The 12365-nt window shown below is 36.5% G+C and overlaps 1 protein-coding gene across 2 annotated transcripts in view; it reads right to left on the reverse strand.

Annotated features, from left to right (window-relative positions):
• The window catches only part of Edil3 (EGF like repeats and discoidin domains 3), a 459665-nt gene that overhangs the window by 340419 nt on the left and 106881 nt on the right, over nt 1-12365 (reverse strand). For both annotated transcript variants that reach the window (XM_057789993.1, XM_057789992.1), the window contains exon 2: nt 2206-2334. In XM_057789993.1, the coding sequence (XP_057645976.1) occupies nt 2206-2334 (129 nt within the window). The remainder of the gene's footprint in view (nt 1-2205; nt 2335-12365) is intronic.

Consider the following 12365-nt stretch of genomic DNA (forward strand, 5'->3'; position numbering starts at 1 on the left):
CTGTGGCTTACAGGCATGAGTCTAACCAGCATCCATCTCGGAGAGGAGCGCCATGGCCTCTGCCGCACTGCCTTCTTCCTCCCAGCATTCTGTTCTGTCTACTACGCCCATCTAAGGCCTGCCTTATCAAAAGGCCTAGATAGTTTCTTTATTCAACCAATGAAATCAATACATAGAAAGAAGACCCTCCTACACCAATGGTATGTTTTATTGTGGGGTGAGAAAAAAAGTTCTATCTTTTCCAAGAACTGTTAAATATATCTTAGAGAAGGGAGAGGTTGAATTATACATATTATAACAAATAAAGTTAAAATAATGTAGTTTAACTACAAAATAGCTAATTTTTATAAGGGATTTAATAACATAATGATAAACCTAATGAAAATGTAATTATATAAGCATCCAATTCCTTGTCACTGAACTACCTATAATACACAGTATGACAGCTTTCTTAAACCACTCTACTGATGAAATGATGGATGATAAATTAATACTTAAAAATGGAACATCAATTAAAATTAATTATCATTTTGTCTCTGGTTTAGAATTTGCAGTTATGTGATGTAGACAAAACATTTTATACTACAAAGAAACTATGAATTTGATATTGGTGGAATTAAAATAATGACACTAAATTTTTGTTCTAAATTTCAACATTCCTGGTAGAAGTACTTACAGGTCTAATTTTCTTTGGTAACATAGACTTCTGAATATATGATTGTCATATTGAACTCTAAAATGCTACTTTTTATATGTGCAAATGATGTCAAAGTGATTACCAACTTTATTTCTATGGAATAGTGTCAAGCTCCATAAAATATTGCTGATTTAATAAAAACCTTTAAAGACAATTATCTTTGATATGAATTAAGCTGGCTAAGTGCTTTAAGCAATAATATAAGCCAATTGTTATTCAGATTCAATCATGCTAGTGTAGTATGAAAACCTAAGAAGCACATTAAAAAACAAAGCACATTAATGTTCACAACTGGAAAATGAACATAGAAAATTAATGATTTAATTTACAGATTCCTTTTATTGTTCAGCTAGCAGTTATGGGGCTCTTTCTAAACTCAGCCTATGTCAGAAGCATGAGATACAAGGATAGGTAACACAAACTCATCCCTGGTTACAAATGCTATTAATTATTGTTTTTCAAATTGATTACCAATAGCTACTGAAGTGTCTAGTTTTCCAGCAATAATGGTGGCTGACAAAATTTTATTCAGCCTGATTGTATTTTGTACTTCACAACTATAAACCACTTTGTACAATGTGTCCAGACCTGATTATGGTGCTGTTTTTACCCAGAGAAAATATTTGTGCAGGAGCTTACAAATTGTGGTTTCTAAAATACTTTTAAATTCCTTGAGAAATTTCTACATGCATTTTGATCAAATTTACCCCTATTCTTCTCCTTAATTTCTTCCATACCTGTTCCTACCTCTCTCCAATCTAACTTTCTATCCTTTCCTTTTTGAAGTTGTATAAACCATATACTCCAATCTGTTCTGTCCACATAGCTCAGGATGGGACACCATTCAATGACGTGTGGGCAACCTCCTAGGAGCCATTAAAGTATAAACATGTTGTTAATGGGGAGCCATTTGAAAACAATGAAAGTTACAAAATATATAGCAATAAAATTTTCACAAATTAAAAAGTGATTTTGGAAAATAATCAGTGACATGGATCAATTTTGACAAAGATGAGGTTTTTTGAAAGGGTTTTGCTGAGGTTTGCCATGGAATGCTATCTTCTTTATATTCCTAAATGATGACGTGTGCTCATATTCTAAGAAAAGTAGTGATTTTCAAAGTACTAATACTCATTATCAGTTCTTTTAAAAAGTTCTACTAAATTTAAGTTAATGATTTTACCTAAGTCAACACAAGAATTGTGTCCTTTCTTTGTCTTCAAATATTTTTTATTAATATGAGAGGCTTATGGAATTAATTTTATTAAATTATTATTTGGAGCTTAATTTTACTACTAATCACTAAGCTGAGAACAATGATGTATTTTAAGAATATCATCAATAAAATATAATTATAATACCAAATAAAAACAATAGAATCGACAGCAATAAAGCCTAGGAAATTCAATAGAATCTTACAAAGGCTCTTCAGCCCACAAGAGTCACATCTGTGAGTCATGCAAAAAACAATCATGATGATGACGGAGATGCTGAAATCTTGCACTTACCAACCTCCACAACACTAGAGCAGTTGGGATCTGTGAAGCCCTCTGGACACTCACAGGAAAAGGAATCATCAGCCAATCCCGACAGACAGATGCCACCATTTTCACATGGATTGGGGTTGCAAATGTCACCTGGGGAACAGAAAGTCATAGTTTGACTTTTCATGTTTATTTTAGCATTAGAACTCACCAGGTTACTTGGTATACCAGCTCACTGAAGATCACGGCTAGACTGTTTTTTTTTTTTTTCTAATTAGTTCAATATATCTCTTTACAGCCCTATAAGTTTTCCTTTGTAATGTTTTGGTTCCTCTCTCTAATGTACTAAGATATATTTCCCAATACTTAGAATCTGCTAGAAAAATGGGCACCAGTGTTGAATAGAAAATGGTAATTGGTGAAGTTGTCTCCTGTAGTAACTTGTAAGACAGAAAGCATATGTGATAACATTTTGGATGGAATAATGAGGTTTCCATACAGACTGTTAATATGTCAGTTGGCTCTTAATGTCTGCATGTGATAAGCTACTACAAGAAAGAGGCATGCCAAGCAGAGAGCCCTTTAACTGAAATTTAAAGAAATAGAGAAGGACCAGAATATGACTGGAAAATGAAACTATTGCTCAATTTTAACCACTCAAACTAATAACTGGCCAAATTTTAAACTTTGACAGAAAGATATAACCCTATCATAAAGTCATTTATGTGCCTTAATGTTCACGAAAATAGTTCAGAGAACTCATTTGGAGCATAAATGGGCCTCTCAAGAAATCAAAGGGTATCACGAAATCTTGAGAGGTGTCCCTGAGTAATCTGGCATACTTAGGGTAGCACTGCTGATTCAATGTGGAAGGAATGACTGGCAGCCTTTAGGTAAAGCCCTGGGTAGAGAAGTATGAATTATTGTGCAAAGAGGACTTGAGGTAGATTTATCCGAACATTTCAAATGACACTTTATAAGTTAAAATGACACCTACAATGCAAAAAAAAAAAAAAAGAGAAAGAAGGAAAGAAAAAAGGAGGGAATAATCAACAGCATCATTAGCATAATCTAGACCACAGATTTAATTTATTTCATTGCATCACTAATAAAATAAAATAAAATGTGCATGAAGGAAGATGCACACAGTGTGAACCCAATTTTCCAGAGGAAAGTGATAAGCAACATATCTACCAAGAACAAAGAGAATTTAGAGGGAACAGTCACCAAAGCAATTTTGCAGTGTCCTTTATACTTTCATTTGTTTTCAGCACTATCCCTAACACAGTGTGCCTTCCCCAGGCAGTATAAGTTGTTTATGTAAAATCCATAAGGGCAAGGCAAGCTGAAGATACTTACAGAGTCTTATATGAATTGACAAATAATAAAGCAGTGTCTGATGCAGGAGAATTGTCTGTATTCTGTCAATCATGTTTTAAATAAATGCTGATTGGCCAGTCAGGAAGTATAGGTGGGAAAACCAGACAGGAAGTAGAGGTGATGCAATGAGAACAGGAGAATTCTGGGAAGGGGGAAGTTGATTCTTCCTACTCCTGCCCAGACTCTGAAGAAGCAAGATGTGAGCTGCCCTGCTGAGAAAGGTACCGAACCATGTGACTAGCATAGATGAGAACAATGGGTTAATATAAACTACAAGAGCTAATATGTAGCCTGAGCTAATGGGCCAATTAGTTTTATGACTTATGGAGATCTCTGTGTGATTTTCTTTGGGTCTTGCCAGCTGTGGGGTAACTGGTGGGACAGGAACCTCAACAAGCAGGACCCCAAGTTACAAATGGTGCCCACGTGGATAACTGCATCCACAGAAAGCCTGAGAAAGCTTGGGAAAGACTAGAGTAAAGCATTTCAGTTTTCAGCTGTAGCAGGAAAAAGGCTGCACTGTTTTAAAATGCTGACTTTCTGGGCTGTCCTGCCAGGGTAAACTCTGACTCTTGCAAGCAGGCAGTCCTGACTATGGAGCTATGGACACACTGTTGCAGCTTGCTTCCTGGCAAGAGCCTTGAAATACCATAGGAGCTTTTGAGTGTTGTTTATGGACACATTGTTGCAGCTTGCTTGCTGGCCGGGATCTTAAACACCATAGAGTTTTGGCAATAAACATGGCTCTGGCCAGTGCCTCAGACATGATTGCTTAGTGAATTAAAGGCTCATGCGGTCATAAAAAGAGAAATATAAAGTAAAGAGGGGTTCAAAGTGGAAGAAAACCTCTAAATGGTTTACAGTGTTAAAAATACATACAGGCTAAAGGTTAAAGTATCAAAGTAAAAAAAAAAAAGAAAGAAAGGAAGAAAGGAAGAAAGAAAGAAAGAAAGAAAGAAAGAAAGAAAGAAAGAAAGAAAGAAAGAAAGAGTATAACTGGTTGTGGTAGCACATACCTGTAGGATTTGCCTGGGAGGCAGAGACAGATGGATCTCTGTGAGTTCAAGGATAGCCTGGTTTACAGAGGGTGTTCCAGGATAAAGATACACAGAGAATCAAAAATCCAAAAGTTAAAAGTAAAATAAAAGAAATAAAGGTTAAAATAAAGCCACATAAAAATGAAAAACACAAAGAGAATCTTGATACTGTATGCTATTATGCTGCTTTGAATTGTTTGAATGCTGAGGAAGGAGCAAGAGCTGCTAAAAGATATTTGCTTATAAAAGCAGCAGAATTAATGCAACATAAGCATTTTGAAAAAACATTGACTTCAAAATTGAAGTCAAAATGTATATTACTTTGGAGAAGAGATTTTGCTTTTGTTTCCACAGGAAATGAAAGACTGTAGATTTATTCAGAGTTAAGGAAAATCAGGTTTGATCAAGGAAGACCACCTGAGAAATCTCTGGCAGGAATAGATGACCCAGATGTCTGAGTTCTTCATCCAAAACAGGTTCAAGACTGCTGCCTGAGATGATCAAGACTCACAGGATTTGATAGTAACTCTAAATTTTCTTTAGGTCCCCATAAGATTATCAGCACCCCCACCCAGCTGGAAGTAGCCTGGAATACTATGCCCACATTCCCATAAAATGGATTATGGATATTTTCCTTTTTTTTTTTTTAAAGAGGGGGAAGTCCACTCTCTCCATACCTCTTCAATATAGTGCTTGAAGTTCTAGCAATAGCAATAAGACAGCATAAGGAGATCAAGAGGATTTGAATTGGAAAGGAAGAACTCAAACTTTTGTTATTTGCAGATGATATGATAGTGTACATAAGCGACCCCAAAAACTCTACCAAAGAACTCCTACAGCTGATAAAAACCTTTAGTAATGTGGCAGGATACAAGATCAATTCCAAAAACTCGGTTGCCCTTCTATACACAAAGAACAAAGAAGCAGAGAGGAAAATCAGAGAAACATCACCTTTCACAATAACCACAAACAGCATAAATTATCTTGGGGCAGCTCTAACCAAGTAAGTGAAAGATCTATTTGACAAGAACTTTAAGTCTTTGAAGAAAGAAATTGAAGAGCATACCAGAAAATGGAAGGATCTCCCATGCTCTTGGATTGGGAGGATCAACATAGTAAAAATGGCAATTCTACCAAAAGCAATCTATAGATTCAATGCAATCCCGATCAAAATCCCAACAAAATTCTTCACAGACCTTGAGAGAACAATAATCAACATTATATGTAAAAATAAAAAACCCAGGATAGCTAAAACAATCTTATACAATAAAAGTACCTCCGGAGGTATTACCATTCCTGACTTCAAACTCTATTACAGAGCTAGAGTAATGAAAACAGCTTGGTATTGGCATAAAAACAGATATATGGACCAATGGAATCAAATCGAAGACCCAGATATTAATCCACAAACCTATGAACACCTGATTATTGACAAAGGAGCTAAAATTATACAATGGAAGAAAGAAAGCATCTTTAACAAATGGTGCTGGCATAACTGAATGTCAACCTACAGAAGAATGAAAATAGATCCATATCTATCACCATGCACAAAACTCAAGTCCAAATGGATTAAAGACCTCAATATTATTCTGACCACATTGAATCTGATTGAAGAGAAATTGGGAAGTAGTCTACAACACATGGGCACAGGAGATTACTTCCTATGTAGAACCCCAGTAGCACAGACAATAAGAGCAAAAATGAATAAATGGGACCTCCTGAAACTGAGAAGCTTCTGTAAAGCAAAGGACACTGTCATTAAGACAAAAAGCATCCTACAGAGTGGGAGAAGATTTTTACCAACCCCACATCAGACAAAGGTCTGATCTCCAAAATATATAAAGAACTCAAGAAACTAGACATTAAAACTCTAATTAACCCAATTAAAAATGGGGTACTGAACTGAACAGAGAATTCTCAACAGAAGTTCAAATGGTGAAAAGACACTTAAGGTGATGCTCAACCTCCTTAGTGATCAAGGAAATGCAAATCAAAACAACTTTGAGATGCCATCTTATACCTGTCAGAATGGCTAAAATAAAAAACACCAATGATAGCCTATGCTGGAGAGGATGTGGAGTAAGGGGAACACTCATCCATTGTTGGTGGGAATGCAAACTTGTGCAACCACTTTGGAAATCAGTGTGGCAGTTTCTCAGGAAATTGGGAGTCAACCTACCTCATGACCCAGCAATTCCACTCTTGAGAATATACCAAAGAGATGCCCTATCATACTACAAAATCATTTGTTCAACTATGTTCATAGCAGCACTATTTGTAATAGCCAGGACCTGAAAACAACCTAGGTGACTCTCAATATAAAATTGGATAAAGAAGATATGGCACATATACACTTTAGAGTTCTACTCAGCAGTAAAAAACAATGACATCTTGAATTTTGCATGCAAATGGATGGAAATAGAAAACAGTATCCTGAATGAGGTAACCCAGATCCAAAAAATGAATATGGTATTTACTCACTCATAAGTGGATTCTAGCCATAAATAAAGGACATTGAACCTATAATTCGTGATCCTAGAGAAGTTAAATAGGAAGGTGAACCCAAAGAATAACATATACTTATCCTCCTGGATATTGGAAGTGGACAAGATTGTCAGACAGGTGTTGGGAGCACAGAGGTGGGGGGTGGGGATAAGGGGAGATGGGGAGAGAGAAGGGACAAGGGGAGGATGGGGTGAGCTTGAAGGAATGGATTGGTTGGGATGGAGGAGGGGTGGTTGTGGGAGCAGGGAAATATATATCTTAATTAAGGGAGCCATTTTAGGGTTAGCAAGAGACTTGATTCTGGAGGGTTACCCAGGTGTCCAAGGAGACGTCCCCATCTTGTTCCTTGGGCAGCAGAGGAGAGGATGCCTGAACTGGCCTTATCCTATAGCCACACTGATGAATATCTTGCATATCACCATAGAACCTTCATCTGGTGATGGATGGAGATAGAAACAGAGACCCACATAGGAGCACTGGACTGATCTCCCAACCTTCAAATGAGGAGCAGAAGGAGGGAGAACATGAGTAAGGAATTCAGGAATGTGAGGGGTGCGTCCAGACACTGAGACGGTGGGACTGATCTAATGGGAGATTACCAAGGCCAGTTGGACTGGAACTGATGGAGCATGTGATCAAACTGGACTCTCTGAATGTGGCTGATGGTGGAGGCTTACTGAGAAGCCAAGGACAATGGTGCTGAGTTTTGATTCTACTGCATGGACAGGCTTTGTGGTAGCCTAGTCTGTTTGGATGCTCACCTTCCTGGTCCTGGGGGGAGCAGGGAGAACCTTGGACTTCCCATAGGGTAGGGAACCCTGACTGCTCCTTGGACTAGAGAGGGAGGGAGAAGAGAATTGGGGGGGAGGGACATGGAAGGAGGGGAGTAGGTGGAAATTTTCAATAAAAAAAATAAAGTAAATAAAAATAAAGAGGGGGACGTGGTGTGGGAGAATTGTCTGTATTTGTCAATCATGTTTTAAATAAATGCTGATTGGCCAGTCAGGAAGTATAGGTGGGAAAACCAGACAGGAAGTAGAGGTGATGCAATGAGAACAAGAGAATTCTGGGAAGGAGGTTGTTGATTCCTCCCAGTCCTGTACAGACCACAGAGGAAGCAGGATGTGACCTTCCAGCTGAAATAGGTACCAAGCCATATGGCAAAATATATATCAGAATATTGGATTAATATAAGCTACAAGAGCTAATAAGTAGCCTGAGCTAATGGGCCAGTCAGCTTTATAATTTATAGAGATCTCTGTGTGATTTTCTTTGGGGCTTGTCGGCTGTGGGGCAGGTCAGAAACCCCAACAAGCAGGCCCCATTCATTTTACAAGTGTCTGGGAGAGAGTTTTAGCGAGAGAGATATTCTTTGGGCTTACATTTATATTAATTCAAAAATCAAAAAAAGCTCATTCTGAACTGCTTCTTTCTAGCAGTTAAGGCCCTATGCAGTACACACACACACACACACACACACACACACACTGATCTCCTTCTCTTGTAGCTCATACTACACACTACAAGTACTGATGTCGATTGACAAATAGAATTACAAATATATAAAGTTGGCAATTTTGTTTGATTATCCAGCAATTTGGAGCTCAGCTGTTAATTTTCTGAACTTTATTGTTGTTTGATTATTGAATTATTTTTTCATTTTGCTTTTGCCTTTTCTTAGTCAGAATTAGTACTGTTGTAATAAAATACCATGGCTAAAGCAACTTGGGGATTGAAAGGTTTGTGAGGCTTATGCTTCCAAATCACTGTTCATCACCAAAGTCAATCAGGGCAGGAATTCCGACAGGGCAGGAACCTGGAGGCAGGACTTGATGCAGAAGTCAGGGAGGGAAAGGAGGGCTGCTTGTTCCTCCTGCTTCCTTATAGAACCCAGGACCACCAGCCCAGGGATAGCATCATCAACAAAGGGCTGGGACTGGGCCCTCCACATCAATCACTAATTAAGAATATGCTCTACAAACTTGGTTACAGCCCAGTCTTAGGGTGGCATTTCTTCAATCGAGACTCCTAGATCTCTGAAGACACTAACTTGTGTCAAGTCGTCATAAACTTAGTGAGCACATGCCTACTAATTTGTACTATGGTAAAACTTGTAAACATTTTTAGTTGAAATATACAACTACATATATTTAATGAATATAACATGATAGAGTAACAACTTATTAGAATTATGGTTATCAAACTTAAATTTACATTTATCAAACTTATATCTACTATATTAGCAACTTTATAAATATATTTTGATTTAAGTTTTGTGTGCTTACACTTTTCCTGTTATTTCCACACATCCTGAATCTAGCCTATGAACTTGAAAATATCAGACAAGTACCCCACTTCTTAGCTACATTCTCAAACATAAGGCCTCAACATATTGGTAAATTTTCTCTTTGTGTCTTACACACAACATTAATATTTGCACATCATTTTAAGGGATAGAAATGATAAAAATTACTACAGTATACAATTAATCCAAATGACATTGCAACAAAATAAGTATGGGTTTTGAAGTAAAGCAAGAAATCTGTGTGTTGATTTTTATAGTTCACAACAGGATGACCAAGTAGTCTGTCTTAAGATAAAGTGTAAATGTATTTGGTTTTAAAGGCAGTATTTTATCTGAAAAAAAAAGTTTGTTTCATTTCAGATGTCTAGAACACTTCAAATAAATATTTCTGATAATAAAGCTGGTATTGAATTTGAGGGCTTTCTCTACACCATGAATTATTAAATGTTAGTGAGTCATTAGGGCTGAAATAGGACACAGGGGCAGATGAGAGATCCTTCAGATCATAAGTAAATATTTCAGAAGATATAGAAACATTTTTCTGAAAAAAATATAAGAAGTGTTAGACTAAAAGTTAGGTCCCACAATTGTGACAGTTTACACAAGTTAAATCTACTATGTCAAAATCTGAGGATATTCACAAGGTTCCTCAGTATTAGGTGGATAATCTTACCAGCATATAAAATTGTGGCCTTGCACAAAACAAAGACAACTGTAACAACCAAAGGTAGCCACTGAGTCCATGGGGCATCCCCCAAGTCTGAAGAGGGGATTGTAAGCTTACCATGGATCTGAAAAAGCATGTTGTCCCATAAAATTTGATTGGACAGTATCTCTCCAAGGGCACAATAGCATTCAATCTCAAAGCTACCCTCCTTTTTCTTCTACTCACCAAAACCATCAAGTTACTTTGCTATTTTCTACATGCAGTAGTTATCAAGATGATGGTGTAGGTGTGTGTTGGTAGTCTTAAGAGAAAGTAAGAGTCCTAGGTAAATTCTGTACCTAACTGATTTATTTGTCAAAACTTCTGATTCTCTGCAATTAGAAACAATGTAAGAAAATGCCTACTTGAAGGAGAGAAAAAAAATCAAAGTTAAAACTTAATAAGACCTTGGAGTTCAAATAAATGATTTTTTTTCTATTTAGTCATTCTCTAGGTTGATAGGTCTTAAAACTATAATAGTAATCAGCACAGGAAGGCAGCTCAGCAAAGAAAAACAAAACAATACAGATTGCAATCCCTTTCTCTCCACTGTCAGCAGGCACTCTGCTACGGCTCTGCACGCTGCAATCTGCACAGTATTAATACCTTGATGTTTCCTGGCTGGCTAGCCTCACCTTCTTTAGATTAGGACAGATGTGTTTAATTTTATTCTACCTATGTTTTATAGTTCCATCTGCAGTTTATGGTAGAGTCGGGCAAATTAAGCTGATGCTGGTTTGCCTTTTGGCAATAGAATGAAGCAATTATTTTTCCCAGGAGTAAGAAATCTTTGCAGGCTAAATTTAACTTACCATTTGCCTGAACTTTCCACCCACTCACGAGTTCTGAAAGGACTGGAATAGTCAACTTCAGCTTTAGCTTCGTTTTGCTCACTGACCCCTACTTGTTGCCAGTAACTTCATGTTGAAAGGGACATACAGAATATCTTATTTTCTCTCATTATCTACTCGCAAGCCATGAACCTTGAACTTTTAGAGTAACATTTATAGATACCTTAACTATCACCTCTTTCTGTAAAAAGCAGAGCAGAACAAATAAATAATAACAAAAAAAAACAACCAAGAAACAAAAAATCGGTACATTTTAATGCCGTTTTCTATTTTATCAATATACGCAACTATGATACTTCTAATTCACATAAAAAGAATATTCTATTATGACAGTACAATGGAAATTGGTATACAAGATGGCTAATTTGTTTAACTGATAATTAAGATCTCAAATAGTTTATATGCTATATTTTCTACATAAACTTGTGTCTGTCTTCTGTTTGCATATCAGAGAGTTACTGACTCACCCATCATGTATTCGTTTGCCAGAAGAAACCACATTGAGATGCCAAAGTGCAGCGGAGATGAAACATATAATGTTCCTGCACTCTTAGAGTTTATATTATAGAAGAAATGAATAATGAAAGCCTTACAAATAAGCAAACAGTGTGTCGGATCGCTTGCTGTAAAAACAAAGCCAGGAGAAAAATCTCCCTGGTATAGAATGCTATAAAAAAGAAGTGATTATTTAACATGAAGAGTCAAACAATGTCTTTATCGTAGCAGTGAACTAAAGGGTGAGCATAAGGGAGCAATATCAAAAGGGAATAAAGACCTTTCTTTTTAGAGAGAACAAGTGACTAGCTCTCATGGTAGGGACAGGAGTGATGAGGGCAACTCATACAAGATCAGTGTATATGTGACACAGTAATGGCTTGACATTAAATATTTGTTAGGAGAACAAGTTTTTATAGAAACATGTGTAATTTGAAAGTTCATATTTAATTCTCCTAGTGCAGCAAATAAAATACAGTGTTCTTGATTTATATATCTTAAGCATCTAAAAATATACTCATTATTTACATGTTGTTTTCATATAGTTGTATATTGATGTTGTTTTATTAATATATTTACATAGCATTACTAATGTATTCATGTGTTTGCAGCATAATATAAATAAATTAGAAATTTCTTTAGATGAATATGCGAATCCCTGTTTTATCTTTTCCACTATATGTGCTAGCAAATATGAGACTATAGCCTCAATATTTATTCTGACCTCTTTCCACCTCTACAAACACACTCGTATAAAGTTGTAAAACTAAAACTAAGAAACTTATGTTACTCAGGAATTTTACTTCTTGAACATAACTTATTACTTAATCAATTCAGTTTCTCAGCATGGTAATTGTGCAGGATGTCGCAACTCATATTGAAATGTGGGAAAACAAAACACAGGA

Source organism: Chionomys nivalis, chromosome 15, assembly GCF_950005125.1.
Source record: "Chionomys nivalis chromosome 15, mChiNiv1.1, whole genome shotgun sequence".
Taxonomy (NCBI): Eukaryota; Metazoa; Chordata; class Mammalia; order Rodentia; family Cricetidae; genus Chionomys; species Chionomys nivalis.